This window comes from Suncus etruscus, chromosome X (genome assembly GCF_024139225.1).
Source record: "Suncus etruscus isolate mSunEtr1 chromosome X, mSunEtr1.pri.cur, whole genome shotgun sequence".
In the NCBI taxonomy this organism is placed as follows: Eukaryota; Metazoa; Chordata; class Mammalia; order Eulipotyphla; family Soricidae; genus Suncus; species Suncus etruscus.
This window is the reverse complement of record NC_064868.1, coordinates 58426479-58446348: the sequence shown is the minus strand read 5'-3', so window position 1 is coordinate 58446348 and position 19870 is coordinate 58426479. Positions and strand designations below refer to the sequence as shown.

Here is a 19870-nt window from a genome sequence, read left to right as displayed (position 1 = left end):
AAACAGTGAAATCACAATAAATTTCACTGTGAATGCCTATTTTTCTTTCTCTTTCTTTTATCTCTCACTATTTATTATATGATTTAAGAGGGGTTTTCACCTTTGTTCCTGGAACTTGTTGGTTCCTGATACATAGGCAAAGACATAGCCTTCCATCTAATATATGTTCTGTTTTAAGAATAATTTTAGCCCATGTTTAATGAATACTGTTGATACAATGAATGTTTGATGCATTATTAAAACACCATGGGTCATATTAGGTTTCTATCTTCAAGGAATATGAGGAGTCATAAATACATCTGTATCATAATTCTTTTTGATAAATGCTGCAGTAGTTAATATAAAGATTTTAATTACAAAAATGGAGCAATGTGGGGCTGGAGAGATAGCATGGAGGTAAGGCGTTTGCCTTTCATGCATAAGGACGGTGGTTTGAATCCTGGCATCCCATATGTTTCCCCATGCCTACCAGGGGCGATTTCTGAGCATACAGCCAGGAGTAACCCCTGAGCGCTCCCGGGTGTGACCCAAAAAACAAACAAAAAAATGGAGCAATGAACTTCATGATGGAATTAAAGAATGCATCATTTAGTCTTTGGGATAATTCAATCATTTTATGAGATTTATAGATACAATTTTTGATGAAAAAGATTCGTAAGTTACTGAGGAAAATAAATTCATTGAGTTGATTAGGAAGTTCCTGTCATTACTATTTAATTACTTTTAATGCTGAGTATTCTCTTTTCATGGTGTTCTTCACCTGAGAATGAGAACCATTATCTTATTTTGATTTACAAAATATTTCTCTAACCAGTGTATTTACTTAAGTCATCCTCCAAATAGAACTTGACAAAGTTCTGTGTGCCTGTATATATATGATATTTGCATATATGTATGTAAATATACATCTATTGAATTTATTTCAGGATAATTAATAGAGTGGCCAAATTATATAGGATATCTAAGATTACTTTTTTCACTGATATCATTTCACAATATCATGATTTTTATATAAAACATTAAGGTCCTATCTTAAGTGATCTTCATACCCATACATTAAAATTGCCATGTATATATTAACTGTTATATTTTATCATTACATTTTCTTTTTTTGGCGGGTGTTTTGGACCACACTTGGCAGTGCCCATGGATTACTCCTGGCTCGAGGGACCATATGGGATTCTGGGGATCTATCCCGCATCTGTATGGGATTAGACACATGCCATGCAAGGCAAACGCAATAGCACAATGGTACCACTCTAGCCCCTTCTTTTTATGGTTTTTTAAACACAACTAGCTGTACTCAGGGCTTACTCCTGGCTCCTTGCTCAGGAATTATTATTGGTTGTGATAAGGAAATTACATTTGATACCAAGTATTGAACCTGGGTTGAAGAATGCAAGCCAAGTGCCTTATCTGTTGTACTATGTCTCCATAATATATAGGATTTCTGATTTTTGAGAATGAAAGTAACTTTTCATCTATTTTCAAAGAGTATGCCACCTTATAGACTTTAATCTAAAGGCTGAAATGTAATTTGTAGTCAGGGAAAACCTGAAATAGACCTTAGGAGTTGCTGTGATAACCTCACCTTTTAAAATAACATTTCTTATTTTTTGGGGGGGCACACCCGGTGACACTCAAAGGTTACTCTTAGCTATGCGCTCAGAAATTGCTCCTGGCTTAGGTGATCATATGGGACGCTGGGGGGATCGAGCTGCAGTCTATCCTAGGCTAGTTTGTGCAAGGTAGATGCCTTACCACTAGCGCCACCACTCCGACCCCTAATATTCCGTTTTTATAAAGCAGGCAGGGTTAAATTGGTACTCAGAATTATTTCTTTGTGTTTGTATTATATTGTTTGCTCTCAGTGCTTACTCCTTACTCTATACTCAGGAATCACTGCGGCCAGTTTTAGAGGACCATATTGGGTGACAGGAATTAAAGCTAGATTGGCCACTTGCAAGGCAATAGATCTACCATAGCTCCGAGCAATAGATTCCTATCAGAAAAAAATCTTACAGTTCTAATTTTATGACTATATGTTGTTTTTATTTTGCTTTTAGTTTTTATTACTATTATATTCCATAAACCTATTCCAAGTCAATATATCATTAAACATTTTAATTTTGTTTTATTGTAGCAAGTGATGTGGTCCATGAAAAATCTGCACAGGTTTCTGATTGTAAAATACTTATTATAAGGATTTGATTATGATAATTCTGATGAAAATATTTTGACAGACACGAAATCATTTCTCCAGTACCCGAGAAGAGATGGAAGAACTTAAAAAGAGGATGAGAGACACTCCCTTGACTTGCAAACTTCCAGGACAACCAACAATTGAAGGCTACCTCTATACACAAGAGAAATGTGTGTATGGGAATACAAGGATATCTTTTAGGCTTTATTATTTATAGTCAGCACTTATAGGCCCTTGAACTCTACAAATTCTGGGCAAACATGTGATTTCTGTCTTTTTCCTGAGAAGAAGGCAAAGTTATTCTATACAGAAAGTATTAAATAAGAATTGTATAAACCATTGCAATTTTTATAGCATGAAATTTAGCAGTGATCTTACTCTGTGTTTCCTACCTAGTAACCCTTGTTATAAAAATATGTCGTGCCAAATGTCAAATTTATCTTTTTAACTTCATTTTGCAGAATTTATCATTTTATTACAACTTATATTTTAACTTTGATAATCTTTGTTTCAGAGGTCATCCTATATAATAGGATGTTTAGCAGCACATTTATACACATTTTATTCTTTTTTAGTTAAATTATATCTTTATTTAAGCACTGTGATTACAAACATAATTGTAGTTGGGTTTCACTCATAAAAAGAACAACCCCTTCACCAGTGCAACATTCTCATCACCAATGCCCCCATCTCTCACCACCCCCTTGCTTGAATTTGAGACAGGCTTTCTACTTCCCTCACTCATTGACATTGTTATCATAGTGCTCAGTGTAGTTACTTTTCTAACTGCACTCAATACTCTTTGTGATGAGATTCATATTGTGAGCCAGTCCTTCTTGCCCTCATCTCTGGGCATTATAACAATAATGTCTTCTACTTTTCTTAAAGCCCATAGATAAGTGAGATTATTCTGTGTTTCTTTCTCTCCTTCTGGCTTATTTCACTCAGCATAATCATTTCCATCTGCATCTATGTATAGGAAAATTTCATGGCTTCATCTCTCCTGACAGCTGCATAATATTCCATTGTGTATATGTACCAGTTTCTTTGGTTAATCATCTGTTGAGGGACACCTTAGTTGTTTCCAGAGTCTGGCTATTGTAAATAGTGCTGCAGTGAATATATGTGTGAGGAAGGGACCTTTTATTGTATTTTTGTGATTGTGCAGTATATACCTAGGAGTGGTATAGCTGGATTATATGGGAGCTCAATTTCTAGTTGTTTTTTTTTTTCTGAAAAGAAGTGACAGTAGGAAAAGAGCTGAGTCTTTATTACTTTGACGGTTTCAATATGATCATGGTCTTTTTTCTCATGAGTCCAGATGCACAAAAGTGGCCTGAAAATACTGTAAATACATAAGCTTGCTTGAAATGTGCACAAATTGAAGGATTTAAAATAAAATCTGTTCCAACCTTTTTCATTCTTCAGATTTGTCCTTTAACGTGTTATTTATAGCCAGAGTTGGGGTGGGGGAGAAGAAGAAGTCAACACACAGTGTAGATTAAGCTACTGAAAAATGGCAATTGTGAGACATATTCAGTAGCATTCTGGAAAAGAAATCATTTCAGCACCATAATGATGAGACACTGACATTTGGCAAAGTGATTCCATAGATTAATAGCTTTATCATATCCTTTGCTGATTGATCAACTCTCAAGGACAAATGTGCTTTCAGACACAATTGTAAATATCCTGGATAAAGCAATGTTATGTCTACTCTGAATAGTTATGCCATAATTAGAAAAAATTACTAAATAAACTTAATCGAGCATTTAGAGGACTGTATAAAACATTGTTTTATTTCTTAACTAGAGGACCATGTTGAATTTTTAATACAATTTTTTATTGATTGATGAAAATGCATCACATAGTTTACATAACTGATCATAATACAATTATTTCAGGAAGACCAAAAGCAACATGATTAAAAAATAGAAAATTGAAAGAAAAACTAAAGAAATGGGAGAGAAAGGAAAGAAAATGTTCAGTGGCAAGCTTACCTTCAAAAATTATTGAATCATCAATGAACTCATTACAGCACTAGCAGAAAGTTTAGTAAGCTCTTATTTTTTTAAAGGATAAGAGTAAAAACAGTAAAAACGTTGTGGGTGGCAATTGTTGTTTGCATAGGCCCAGCAAAATATGGGGAAAATGGAAGGGAAGCCTTGGCCTAAATACAAGGAGACCTTAACTCTGAAATTTTCTGTCTTAAGACCAACCCAGGGCTCCAGGCATACTAGGCTGTTCAACCCCTGATTCATTCGCTGTGGTCCTGGTAAAAATTTTTCACAGATTCGCTGTTGTTGGCATAAGGTTTTCTGAGTTTTTATTTTTCCGAGGAATTTCTAGTTTTTTTGAGAAATATCTATATTGTTTTCCATAAACATAAAATGTTGGACTAGCCAACATTTCCACCTGCAGTGAATGAGAGTTCCTTTCTCCCCACATTCCCACCAGCACTGATTGTTCTTCTTTCTGATGTGTGCCAGTCTCTGTGGAATGAGATAGTACCTCATTGCTGTTTTGATTTGCATCTCCCTGATGAATAGTGATGTGTAACATTTTTCATGTGCCTTTTGGCCATTTGTATTTCTTCTTTGAAGAAGCATCTGTTTATTTCTTCTCATTTTTGAAAAAGATAAGTCAGAGATTTTCAGTTTTCACAATAGGATATGTTTATATTAGCATTCATAGGAAAAATGGCAAGGCAAGTGGTTTAGATTAAGACTTCTGAAAGATTTTTTCATTTATTTTTTCCAATTTTGCCTGATAATATTTATGGGTGTTTGAAACAATGTAGACCACCTTTTTGTTATCAGGGCTTACTCTTTATTCTTAGCTCTGGCTAGGATCACTTCTGGAAGTGGTTGGGGGACATACGTGATGCCAGGGATCAAACTGGGGTTGGTGCATATGAGGCAATCCCCTAAATCCTGTACTATTTTTTGACCTAAGTATTTTTTACACCACGCTATAGCAGTATATGAAATAGATTTACAAATTTATTATTTACTGATAATTTATAATAAATACATTCACATAATTTTGTTAAAATTTTTTTACAAGTCCCAATAACAGTTACATGACATCATATTGGATCATGAACCACAGTTTAATAAACAAGGGATTAGGGGCTGGAATGATAGCACAATAGTGTTTGCCTTGCATGTGGCTGACCTGGGTTTGTTCCCTGGCATTTCATATAGTCCCTTTAACCTGCCAGAAGTGATTTCTGAATGTGGAACTAGAAATAACTCCTAAAAACTGTAGGGTGTGGTTCCCCAACTAAAATCCAAGCAATCAACCAACCAACCAACCAAACTAATAAAAAAACTAAGGATTAGACAAGCCAAACAGATGTGTAAAAAGGTGGATGAAGGTTAAGGTCTGCAAATCTGAAATAGGTATGTGGCACTGCAAGTGTGAAGGAAACAAAGGTAAGGAATGGATTTGGAGCTTCAATATAATAGTTGTACACAGCTTCTGTCATTTTATTTTCTTATACTTAATTACACCAAAAAATGGTTAGGGATACTTCTAGCATAAACTCAATGTTAGCTACCATGCTATAAAAGGAATTGAACTCAGGCCTCTGTCATGAAATATATGCAATAAATCTTTGAGATGCTGCACACAGAACTAACTTAGGAGTGAATTGAGCATATGGTAAGATATTTATTTTGACACTTTATTTTTGCTTGTATTTTAGGGGCTTTGGGAATATCCTGGGTGAAATACTACTGCCAGTTTGAGAAACAGAACAAAACATTCACCATGACGCCTATGGAGCAGAAACCTGGTGCTAAACAGGTTAGTTCTTTTGTGTGCTACTTGTTCTTGATATGTCTCAGTGAGTGACTCTTTCTCAGAGTATGTGGTGACAGTCTCAGAGAGTTAAGTCTAACATTCAGTGAAACTTCAAGGTTTCCCTTGGCCTATGTTTATATTGGGCCAGGTATTATTCTACTGAGTGAAAAATTTGCTATTTGTATTAAGCTTTTTACATTGGCATTATCTTTAAAACCATATAATAAATTGATATCACATTGCACAAAAATTTTAATATATATTTTATTTAAACACCTTGATTACATACATGATTGTGTTTGGGTTTCATACATGTAAAGAATACCACCCATCACCAGTGCAACATTCCTATCACCAATGTCCCAAATCTCCCTCCTCCCCACCCAACCCCCACCTGTACTCTAGACAGGCTTTCTATTTCCCTCATACATTCTCATTGTTAGGATAGTTCACAATGTATTTATTTCTCTAACTAAACTCATTCTGTTTGTGGTGAGCTTCATGAGGTGAGCTGTAACATCCAGTGAAAAAATTTTTTAAGATTTCTAGATACAGAGGTCTGATTTTTCAACCATGATGGAGCAGAAGTCTTCCATGCACCACGAAAGAACCTAGGGGAGAGTAAATGAACATGCAAGGATTCTGTAGTTATCCCTATGATAGTATACTTCAAGGGCAGAGAAACCCTGTATCTCTTAGGCTAAGGGAATTCCCTTTATAATTTCCCCATTATTTACTGTGCCTATGCAGGAAAAAAGCAGCACAAAATTATTTATTTATTTATTTATTTATTTATTTATTTATTTATTTATTTATTATTTTGGTTTTGTTATTGTTCTCATTTTTTACGCTTTGTTTTATTTATATTTCAGGACAGTGGTTATTATGTGGTTCTTGTTTGTGTTTATTGCTGTAGTGCTCATTGTATTTTTTGTTTGATTTTTCTTTTTGTATTGTTGTGGTGTTTCTCTTCCTTTTTCCCTTTTTTCTCTCAAACTGATGTTGAGAGTCTCTAAGGTCTCTGCCTATTTTCAGCTTGTTTGATTTTTACCCGATTTTATTGCTTTTTTTCTTTAAACAGAACTTGAATCATCTTGTTCCACCTCTCAAATTAAGGGGGAAATAATGGAGGGTACCAAGACCAACAGTTGTATGAGCACTAAGTAGTAGCAAAAATGATTGGACTTAAACACCAAATCCAAAACCAATGACATCAGAATCGATACCCAACCTACAACAACATAGACACAGAGGGAACCACTTATACTAGCAGCCTGGGGGGGTAAGAGTGGGGGATACGGGATGCAAGCTGGAAACTGGGGTGGTGGAAGGACAACTTTGGTGATGGGAATTCCCCTGATTCAATGTTAATATATACCTAAAGTATTACTGTGAAAGATATGTAATCCACTTTGGTCAAAATAAATACTATTATTATGTAAAAGGTGTGTTTCTTAAGAGAGGTGTATAATTTTTAAAAAATTTTTATTGTGACCAATGTGAATTACAAGTCTTTCACAGTTATATTTAAGGTAAATAGCGACAGTGAATTAGGGCAATTCTCACCACCAGTGTTGTCCTCCCTCCAACCCAGTTTCCAGCATGCATCCCATCTCAACTATTTGCCCCTGGACTGCTATTGGAACAGGTTGCTTTTGTATATAACTTCTTTTTGATTGGGTATCTTGATTCTGTTGTCATTGACTTTGGGTGTTATATTTAGGTCTTATCATTTTTTATTTCCACTCAATGTTAATGTGATTGTTCCTGGTACTATCCACTTTCCCTCTTCAATTTATGAGGCACAACAATATAATTCAAGTTCTGGGGGTCTGTTGGGGAAAAATTGCTAGGAGGACTCCATGTAGGAACTATCAATATAATTTAAAAGAATAAAGGGAAGTGGAAGGAAAAAAAGGCCTTTCTGCATGTGGCAGCCAAGAAGAAAATAGCAAACATAATCTCTTTAGGGCTCAACACCTGGTAAGCTGCCCCCACCCAATAAAGTTGGGGGCTGATTCCTGAGGTGTATTTGTGCACAAGAGAGCCATTATAAAGGGCTGCTGCCTTGCTCCCTACCTGCATTTCTGTGTGAGGCAGCCAAGAAGATTACAGCAAACATAATCTCTTCAGGCCCATCACCCACCAAGAAAATGACAGCAAACATTATCTCTTCAGGGCCCAACACCTGGTAAGCTGTCCCCACCCAAAAAAGGTAGGGGCTGATTCCTGCCATGTGTTTGGGCACGAGAGCTATTACATAGAGCTGCTGACTTGATCCCTGCCAGCTTTTATGCATGAGTTAGCCAAGAAGATGACAGCAAACATAATCTCCCCAGGGCCCAAAACCCAGTAAGCTGTCCCTGCCCAATAAAGGTGGTGGCCGATTTCTGCCATGTGTTTGGGCACAAGAGAGTCATTAAAAAGGGCTGCTGCCTTGCTCCATGTCTGCAGCCCTCCCTGTGTGAGGCAGCCAAGAAGACCACAGCGAACATTATCTCCTCAGACCTAACACTAGTGAAGAAGATGACAGTAAACATATCTCTTCAGGGCCCAACATCCATACACAGTAAAAACCACATTACAAGTATGGCAATAGGGAAACAATGCAGGACAACCCCATGTTTAGAGAATGAATATGGCAGCTTTGATAACTCAAAAAGTACCAATAACTAGGTATCCTCTCAGATAAGTTGTTTAGAGAAGAAATATGGAGGATGTTCATAGCTAAAAGAAAGCATAGATTGAGTTAAGTGGGACACAAATAAGAATCAAGAGGATATGAATATAGACATCAGAATACTTCAAACTGATATAACAGGTCTGCAAAACTCAATAGATGAAATGAAAACCTCAATGGAAAGCATCTCCAACAGAGTAATAGCAGCTGAGATCAGAATCAGTGGGCTGGAAGTTGAGATGTTAAATAACTCCATACAGCAGATGAGATTGGAAAAGAACCTTAAAGCAAATGATCAGACAATGGATAAACTACTCAAAGAATGTGAACATATGAAAATAGAAATCTTTGATAAACTCAACAGAAACAATCTAGGAATCATTGGAGTCCCTGAGACCCAGGAAGAGAATAATAATAAGAGGAGTTGGAGGACGAATGAGAAGAGGAAGACGAGGAAGAAGAGGAAGATGAGGAGGAAGAAGAAAAAGAGGAAGAGGAAGAGGAAGAAGAAAAAAGGAATGGGGCCAGAGAGATAGCATGGAGGTAAGGCATTTGCCTTTCATGCAGAAGGTTGGTGGTTCTAATCCCGGCATCCCATATGGTCCCCCAAGCCTGCCAGGTGCGATTTCTGAGCATGGAGCCAGGAGTAACCCCTGAGCACTGCCAGGTGTGACCCAAAAACCAAAACCAAAAAAAAAAAAAAAAAAAGAAGGGAAAAGAGGGTATGGTTCATTTTGTAGAGCAGATGAGTTATAGGTGTCAATATCTAGATTTCATCCCAGATGGTCTTGTGTTCATGCTTTAATATTCTCACAACTTCTATGAATTTGTGTATATTTGTATGTATAAAAAACAAGCAATGGCAAAAATACAACAGCAGCAATAAACAACACCAAGAAAGAAAAAAAGGAAGGAGGATTGGAGTGGTAATTTTTTTGTGGTTTTATTTGTGTTTGCGTTTTTGCATAGGCACAGTAAATATTGGGGGAATTAGAAAAGGAATTCCCTTGGCCAAAGAGATACAGCGTTTTTCCACCTTTGATGCATAATGTCATGGGAAAAACTATAGCCTCCATATATGATCATCGTCACACCTCAAGGTCTTTTTATGGTGTTAGTAAACATGGTTGTGGTTGTTAAAACAAGTTCTTTTTCAATAGAGATCTTGGTATTTGCACAGATCCTAGGACAAAGTCTAGGATAAAGTCTTTCTTTATGGTTCCAGAAATTCTGTTCCATCATGGTTATTGTAATTGTTCCTCTGTAATAAGTGATCTTGGGTTTTGCACAGATCCTACGATGAAGGCTAGGATTTTATAGTTCCTAAAGTTCTGCTTGGTCGCAGTTGTCAAAATCAGATATCTGGAATTAGAGATCTTGGTTTTTCTACAAATCCAATGTCAAATCCTAGGCTAGGGTCTTTCTTATTGATCCAAGGAAAAGTTCTACTCAATCGCAGTTGTGAAAGTCAGTCTTCTGTGAATTAGGGATCTTAGTTTTTGCACAGATCAAGGGATTGAGTGTCTTCTGGTTTCATCTTACTGTTAGGTGGTGTGGTATGACAACTTGCTCTTAGATCAATTTGTTGCTGTTTCCTCATCATCAGGATATCATATCAATATGACACAAGTTTGTTCTAGAGTGGTATTTGGAACTCCCCGGGGGATTTTATTTCCTGTTGCTGTTGCAGGGAACTTTATCTGTTCTTCAGTTGGGATCTGGGGGTTGGGGTTGGATGGTCACTGTCTGATCACATGGAGTCTAAGTTGAATCCTCATGACGAATGTTCAGGGTGGATGGTGCCATGTATAATATTTATGGGTTCTTATCCATAGTAGATAAGAGTTTGTTTTTATACACAAGATTTTCCCTTTTATAGTATGCCTATGCAAAAAGGAATGGTGCCATATTATATGCTGGTGCATTTGGGGGTAAGAATGACAGACTATACAATCTTTATGACTTGGTTTTGAACTGTGCTTTTATCCTAAACAAGACATTTTCTTATAGAATTTCATACTAAGCAGAAACAAATAAAATGAACATATATATAAAAATAAATAAATAAAAATAAATACTATAAAAATAAATAAAAAAGGATGGAGGAGTCTACCTTTATATTTGGAAATAAACACACTAAGAGATATAACTATTGAGGTATTAAATATCGAAGGAAAATATAGACATTCTCATTGAGTGGTTTGAGATATTCTTGGGGGTTGAGATCTTAGTCATATTTTTTTTATTTAAACAACTTTATTACATACATGATTGTGTTTGGGTTTTAGTCATGTAAAGAACACCACCCATCACCAGTGCAACATTCCCATCACCAATGCCCCAAATCTCCCTCCTCCCCACCCAACCCCCGCCTGTACTCTAGACAGGCTTTCTATTTCCCTCATACATTCTCATTATTAGGATAGTTCAAAACATAGTTATTTCTCTAACTAAACTCATCCCTGTTTGTGGTGAGCTTCATGAGGTGACCTGTAACTTCCAGCTCTTTTCTCTTTTGTGTCGGAAAGTTATTATTGCAAGAATGTCTTTCATTTTACTTAAAACCCATAGATGAGTGAGACCATTCTGCATCTTTCTCTCTCTCTCTGACTTATTTCACTCAGCATAATAGATTCCGTGTACATCCATGTATAGGAAAATTTCATGACTTCATCTCTCCTGACGGTTGCATAATATTCCATTGTGTCTATGTACCACAGTTTCTTTAGCCATTCATCTGTTGAAGGGTATCTTGGCTATTTCCAGAGTCTTGCTATGGTAAATAGTGCTGCAATGAATATAGGTGTAAGGCAGGGACTTTTGTTTTGTATTTTTGTGTTCCTAGGGTATATTCCTAGGAGTGGTATAGCTGGGTCATATGGGAGCTCGATTTCCAGTTTTTGGAGGAATCTCCATATTGCTTTCCATAAAGGTTGAACTAGATGGCATTCCCACCAGCAGTGGATAAGAGTTCCTTTCTCTCCACATCCCCGCCAACACTGTTTATTCTCATTCTTTGTGATGTGTGCCAATCTCTGGGGTGTGAGTTTGTACCTCATAGTTGTTTTGATTTGCATCTCCCTGATGATAATTGATGTGGAGCATTTTTTCATGTGTCTTTTGGTCATTTGTATTTCTTCTTTGTCAAAGTGTCTGTCCATTACTTCTCCCCATTTTTTGATGGGATTTGATGTTTTTTCTTGTAAATTTCTGTCAGTGCCTTGTATATTTTGGAGATTAGCCCCTTGTCTGATGGGTATTGGGTGAATAGTTTCTGCCACTCAGTGGGGGGCTCTTGTATCCTGGGCACTATTTCTTTTGAGGTGCAGAAGTTTCTCAGTTTAATATATTCCCATCTTTTAATCTCTGCTTTCACTTACTTGGAGAGTGCAGTTTCCTCCTTGAATATGCCTGTAGTCTCAATGTCCTGGAGTGTTTTGCCCAAGTATTGTTCTATATATCTTATGGTTTTGGGTCTGATATCGAGGTCTTTAAACCATTTGGATTTTACCTTCGTACGTGATGTTAGCTGGGGGTCTAAGTTCATTTTTTTGCAAGTGGCTAGCCTGTTGTGCCAACACCACTTGTTGAAGAGGCTTTCCCTGCTCCATTTAGGATTTCCTGCTCCTTTATCAAAAATTAGGTGATTGTACGTCTGGGGAACATTTTTTGAGTATTCAAGCCTATTCCACTGATCTGAGGGCCTGTACTTATTCCAGTACCATGCTGTTAGTATAACTATTGCTTTGTAGTAAAGTTTAAAGTTGGGGAAAGTAATTCCTCCCATATTCTTTTTTCTAATGATTGCTTTAGCTATTCTGGGGTGTTTATTGTTCCATATGAATATCAAAAGTGCCTGATTCACTTCTTTGAAGAATGTTATGAGTATCTTTAGAGGGATCGCATTAAATCTTTACAATGCTTTGGAGAGTATTGCCATTTTAATGATGTTAATCTTTCTAATCCACGAGCATGGAATGTGCTTCCAGTTCCGTGTGTCCTCTCTTATTTCTTGGGGCAGAGTTTTATAGTTTTCTTTGTATAGGTCCTTCACATTTTCAGTCAGTTGATTCCAACATATTTGAGTTTGTGTGGCACTATTTTGAATGGGGTTGTTTTCTTAATATCCATTTCTTCCTTATTACTATTGGTGTACAGAAAGGCCATTGATTATTTTGTGTTAATTTTGTAGCATGCCACCTTGCTATATGAGTCTATTGTTTCTAGAAGCTTTTTCGTAGAGACTTTAGGGTTTTCTAGTTAGAGTATCATACCATCTGCAAACAGCGAAAGCTTGATGTCTTCCTTTCCTATCTGGATTCCCTTGATATCTTTTTCTTGCCTAATCGCTATAGCAAGTACTTCCAGTGTTATGTTGAATAGGAGTGGTGAGAGAGGACAGCCTTGTCTTTTGCCAGAATTTAGAGGAAAGGCTTTTAGTTTTTCTCCACTGAGGACAATATTTGCCTCTGTCTTGTGGTAGATGGCCTTAACTATATTGAGAAAGGTTCCTTCCATTCCCATCTTGCTGAGAGTTTTGATCAAGAATGGGTGTTGGACCTTGTCAAATGCTTTCTCTGCATCTATTGATATGATCGTGTGATTTCTATTTTTCTTGTTGTTGCTGTTGTGTATTATGTTGATAGATTTATGGATGTTAAACCATCCTTGTATTCCTGGGATGAAACCTACTTGATCGTAGTGGATGATCTTCTTAATGAGGCATTGAATCCTATTTGCCAGGATTTTGTTGAGGATCTTTGCATCTGTATTCATCAGTGATATTGGTCTGTAATTTCCATTTTTGGTAGCATCTCTGTCTGGTTTAGGTATCACGGTGATGTTGGCTTCATAAAAGCTATTTGGAAGTGTTCTTGATTTTTCGATTTCATGAAAGAGTCTTGCCAGGCTTGGTAGAAGTTACTCTAGATAGTTTTGAAATAATTTATTAGTAAATTCATCTGGGCCTGGACTTTTGTTTTTTGGCAGACATTTGATTACTGTCTTAATTTCCTCAATAGTGATGGGTGTATTTAGGTATGCTACATCCTCTTCATTCAACCGTGGAAGATTATAAGATTCCAAGAATTTATCAATTTCTTCCAGGTTTTCATTTTTAGTGGCATAGAGTTTCTCAAAGTAGTTTCTGATTACCCTTTGGATCTCTACCATATCAGTAGCGATCTCTCCTTTTTCCTTCCTAATATGAGTTATCAAGTTTCTCTCTCTTTCTTTGTTAGTTTTGCCAGTGGTCTATCAATCTTGTTTATTCTTTAAAAAACCAACTTCTGCTTTCGTTGATCTTTTGGATTATTTTTCAGGTTTCCATTTCATTGATTTCTGCTCTCAGCTTTATTATTTCCTTCTATCTCCCTATTTTTGCATCCTTGTGTTGAGTAATTTCTAATTCTATGAGCTGCGTCCTTAAGCTATTCAGGTATGCCCCTTCTTTCCTGATGTGTGCTTGCAAAGCTATAAATCTTCCTCTCATTACCGCTTTGGCTGTGTCCCATAGGTTCTGATAGTGTCCATTGTCATTTGTTTCTAGGAAGGTTTTGATTTCTTCTTTGATTTCTTCTCGGACCCACTGGTTATTCAGTATTAGGCTGTTTAAGTTCAAGGTATTAACATTTTTGTTTTGTGTCTCTTTGTATTTTACATGTAATTTCAGGGCCTTGTGGTCAGTGAAGGTAGCCTGTAAAATTTCTATCCTCTTGATATTATGGAAGTATGTTTTATGTGTTAGCATGTAGTCTATCCTGGAGAATGTCCCATGGGCATTAGAGAAGAATGTGTATCCAGTCTTCTGGGGGTGGAGTGTCCTTTATATATCTACTAGGCCTCTTTCTTCCATTTCTCTCCTCAGGTCTAGCATATTCTTGTTGGGTTTCAGTCTGGTTGACCTGTCAAGTGTTGACAGTGCCGGGTTGAGTTCTCCCACAATTATTGTGTTGTTATTGATAATATTTTTCAGATTTGTCAACAATTTTATTAAATATTTTGCTGGCCCCTCATTTGTTGCATATATGTTTAGGAAAGTGATTTATTCCTGCTGTATGCATCGCTTGATTAATACAAAATATACATCTTTGTCCCTTACAACTTTCCTAAGTATAAAGTTTGCATCATCTGATATTAGTATGGCCACTCCTGTTTTTTAATTGGTGTTTGCTTGGATGAATTTCTTCCAGCCTTTTATTTTGAGTCTATGTTTGTTCTGACTATTCAGGTGCGTTTCTTGTAGGCAGCAGAAGGTTGGATTGAGTTTTGTGATCCATTTAGCCACTCTGTGTCTCTGAATTGGTGCATTTAGTTCATTGACATTGAGAGAAAGTATTGTCCTGGGATTTAGTGCCATCTTTATATCGGAATTTGGTGTGTCTGTTGGTCAGTCTTGTCTTAAAGTATTCAGTTTTTCCTTTAAGAATGGTTTTGTGTCTGGAAAGTTTCTGAGCTGTTGTTTGTCTGTGAAACCATGTTTTTTCATTCAAACATGAAAGTGAGTTTTGTTGGGTGCAGTATTCTAGGCAAAGAATTTATTTCATTGAGTTTTGTCACTATGTCCCACCACTGCCTTCTGGCCTTGAGTGTTTCCAGTGACAGGTCTGCAGTAAATCTCAAGGATGTTCCCTTGAATTTAATTTCTCTTTTCGATCTTGCTCCTTTCAGAATTTTGTCTCTATCTGTGGGATTCGTCATTGTGACTAGTATTTGTCTTGAGGTGTTTTTTCTGGGTTCTCTTTTAGTTGGTACTCTTCAGGCATGCAGGAATTGATCGCATGTATTCATTAGCTCCGGGAGTTTCTCTTTCATGATGTTCTTGACCGTTGATTTTTCCTGAAGATTTTCTTCCTGGGCGCCTGGGACTCCAATGATTCTTAAGTTGTTTCTGTTGAGCTTATTATAGAATTCTATTTTCGTCTGTTCCCATTCTTTTAGTAATTTTTACATTGTTTGATTATTGGCTTTAAGGATTTTTTCCACTTTCTTCTGCTGTATGGTGTTGTTATTTATCTCGTCTTCCAGTGCACTAATTCTATCTTCTGCTGCTGTTAACCCATGGGAAAGCTAAATCATGTTTTTCTTCAATTTATCTACTGAATTTTTCAAACTTGTTATTTGACCTGCAATTTCAGCAATTTCAATTTAGTGTTCTCTTCTATACTTTCTTTGAGTTCTTTGAACATCTTCCATATTGTGACTCTAAACTCCTTATCTGAGAGACTGACTAGTTGGTTGGTCATGTTCAATTCATCAGAGTTGCCCTCGTCAATTTCTATGTCTGGCGCTTGTCTGCATTGTTTCCCTATTGTCACACTTGTATTGTGCGTTTTTCTATGTGTCGTGGTTATATTCATTGGCTAAATGATGTTCACGGCCGGGAAGTGAAGTGGAGCGGCCGTACTCCTCTGGCTCCACCCTTTCTGGTCTTGTAAACTCACCTCCAGGGAAGGCTCCAGGGAAGGCGAGCCATCCTCAGATGAGCCAGATACAGGATGAAATCAGATCACAAATGGAGCACAGTACAGAAGACAAGCAGATAGGGGTGCTGGCATCTGAGTTCCAGCAGAGTGCAGTGGTTTTCCCTTTCTGGGCATGTAAGCTCAGCTCCAGGAAAGGCGAGCCATCCACATATGAGCCACACACAGGATGAAATCAGACTGAAAATGGAGCACAGCACAGAAGAGTTGCATATAGGGGTGCTGGCATGTGAGTTCCAGCAGAGTTCAGCGGCTTACACTTTCTGGACTTGTAATCTCAGCTTCAGGGAAGGCTCCAGGGAAGGTGAGCCATCCATAGATGAGCCACACATAGGATGAAATCAGACTGAAAATGGAGCACAGCACAGAAGAGAGGCATATAGGGGTGCTGTCATCTGAGGTCCAGCAGAGTTCAGCCTCTATCACGGTTCTTAGTGTGATTTTTTTCTTCTTGGTTCAATGGTGTTCTTTTCTTAGAAATAGCGAATGGCTGCGTAGCGAAACGCATGGCCCTGCTCTGCTGGAGCCTTTTTTCGGCCCACCCCAAGAAGTTCAGGCGACAGGACAGTAGCCAGACACACACAGGTAGCACTCAGAATATCTCACGGTTGGGCCACACTGGGCAGGTGTATTTTCGTAAATTTTCCCAGCCTGACGTCACAAACAAGGGACCTGACTTTTGCAAAGTACTGCTTATAGCCTGTTTTCACATTATGAATCAGTTCCTTGGTGTGCCTGCCCTTGAATGAGCCTCTGGGAGAGCGAGTTTTCTGGAGCCTCTTTTCGGCCCACTCCCAAGAGGTCCAACGACAGGACAGAAAACAGACACACATAGGCAGCACTCACAATTTCTCACAGTCGCGCTCCACGGGCAGGCCAGTCATATTTTCATCCCACACTATGGATATATTGAGTGTGAGTGATGGTTTACAGCAGTTAATGATCAAGTAGTGTCCTTGAGTTGAGGCTTCTTGAGGTGAATCCAGTAGCATGCAATATTCAACACTTTAGGTGTGTATGAGAAGGTCCACAGAGAATGAGTCATCAGGAGTGGTGATTGAAGCTTTATGCCAGAGCATGAGATGTGGGAATGAGAGGGGGTTATTTCACTTTGGGACCTGGGTAGTGGCTTATTGAGGCAGTACGTCGGTCTCGGTAACTAAAGAGTTGAGAACTTAGGATAAAGAGGGTTATATAGGGCTGGATAATGGATCAGGATTGGGAGGACAATAGGATAGAAGGAGTTCTAAAAAGGGAGAGGATAGATAATATGTAAAAGGAGCTATATACAATATAGTCATGGATTGCTTACAATATAGATTGGATAGACATTGGGAAGTCCACTGTACACAAACTCATGCACACCTATAGACAGACATTAGAGATCTATTCATAAGTTTTTGTTTGAGGCCTGACCCTCATGGGATGGGTCTTAGTGCTTCAGAAATAATTGAAGAAAAGATATATAAATAGCTAAAAGATAGGTTATGAGAGAATGGGGGAAAAATAGGGAAAAAACAATGAAAATAAACAAATAAAGAAAAAAATAAAAGATTTGAGTCTGCAACCCCAAGTGGGAAGGTTTCCCACTTCAAGGCAGTTTGGTACTTCATCAATGGCAGGGGTGAACTTTTCTAAATGAAGCTTTCTGGGTTAGACTGTGGCTGGATCATTTAAGATAAGCATAATTTTCACTTCTATTGTAGTAAGCAAATGGTAGCGAGCACTATAAGAGGTGTTTACCCTATGTAGTATTATCAACAGTGTCTTGTACATCAAGGCTTTTTTTTCTAAGAAGAAACTGACAGCATGGGCTTTATGGTATGCTAGTAACATTGGCTGAGTTGAAGAAGAGAGTAGATAAGGATGGAAGAAGAAAGAAAAAAGAAAATATAGAAATAAAGAAAGGTAAAGGGATAATAGTAATTTACAAAAATACTCAATTCAGTGTTACCTGTAACATAAGTCTGTGGTGTGCAGTTGTCTGTTTCAGTTTTGTCAAAGGCCATATATTTTAGGTCTTAATAGAAGACATAATTAAAAGGAAATGGGTAAGGTTGAGCGCCAAATTGCAAAATTAGGGTGTCCACCCATATCTCCAATAACCACTGTGATCAAAGAAGCTGACAAGTTATTTTATACCTAATAAAATTAAAGCATTAGAACACATTAATTGTAAGCACTGCAGTGGGAGTCCCTGACTACCAATCATATTCTGCACCTAATTCTTTGGATAAATACATTAGAATATTATTATAGGTCTTTGTGGAGAGTGGTTGAACTAACACCTGTTTGCCCTAATTAGCTGTTTTCATTGTTGCCGTTTTCTTTATTGTATAAAAGACCGTTGAGGCTTGGTGTTTCCAGTTTTCTGCTTGATTTGGTTGCTTCTCCACATAATATCCTGGTAACTAAGGTGTTCGGAGAGTCTACCATTTAAACATTTGCGTTTCTTCATGGAGCTATATATGTATATATGGCTTTTATTTTAAATACCTCAAATAAGTGATATCATTCTGTATTTATCCTTCTTCTGACTTACTTTATTTAACATAACATAATATTTTATATTTCATATACCCATAGTGTTGTAAATTGCATGATTATATCATTTCTTACTGCTATATATTATTACATTGTGTATAAGTAGCACATTTTCATGATCCACACATCTTTTGTTGGACATTTAGGTTGATTTCAAATCTTGGCTACAGTGCTCAGTGCTGCAATGAACAGTGGTGTGCATACATATTTTTGGATGAATGGGTTTCTATCTTGGGGAGAGATACCCAGGAGTGCAATTGCTGGATCATATGGCAGCTCAATTCTGAGTTTACTCAGTACCCTCCTACTGTTTTCCATAGAGGTTGGACTAGGCAACATTCCGACCAGCAGTGGATGAGAGTTCCTTTCTTACCATTATGTTTCATACCAACAGGTTTCCCTTTTTTATTTGTGAATCTTGCCTGTGTTTTGACTATCTTGTTTATTCTTTGGAAAAATCAGCTCCTGGTCACATTGATTCTTTGTATTGTTTTCTTTGTGTCTATGTTGTTTATTTCTTCTTGGTTTTTTATTATTTATTGTCTTCTACCAGTGTTTGGGTTTCTTTGCTGCTGTTTTTCCATGTCCTTAAGGTATCCCTTTAAGCTGTTGATTTTGTTATTTTCCTCTTTTTTAATGTAGGCCTGTATTGCTCTTAGTTTCCTCCTACATATTGCTTTTGCTATGTCCCAGAGATTTGAACAATTTGTTTCTTCATTATTGTTCACCTCAAGGAATCTTTTTTACTTCTTCCTTGGTTTTTCTTTTATTCAGCTGTTATTAAGTAGCATGTTGTTTAGTCTCCAGGTGATGGATTTTCTTTATACATTTATACAATTGCATTGTGATCTGGTAGGGTGCTTCTTACAATCCTTGTATTTGTGACTTTGTGCAAATTAGATTTATATACTCTGGCATGGTCTATTCTAGCGAAGGTTTGATGTGCACTTGAGTAGAAAGTATATTCTGCTTTCTGAGGGTGGAGATTCCTGTATATATCCATTAGTCCTAGTTCTCCTAGTTTCTCACTTAGGGCTCTTATGTCTTTACTAGTGTTTTTTTCCTAATGAATCTGTTTAGTGGTGATAATGGTGTGTTGAAATCTTCTACTACTATCACATTTCCTTCCATATGTTTTTTTTAGTTTTGTGAGGA

General features: G+C 37.2%; 1 protein-coding gene across 1 annotated transcript in view; it reads left to right on the top strand.

The window, feature by feature from the left end:
- OPHN1 (oligophrenin 1) overlaps nt 1–19870 on the top strand; it is a 354031-nt gene that overhangs the window by 83108 nt on the left and 251053 nt on the right. The window contains exons 9-10 of the mRNA XM_049767407.1: nt 2244–2373; nt 5913–6013. Coding sequence (XP_049623364.1) covers nt 2244–2373; nt 5913–6013 — 231 coding nt within the window. The remainder of the gene's footprint in view (nt 1–2243; nt 2374–5912; nt 6014–19870) is intronic.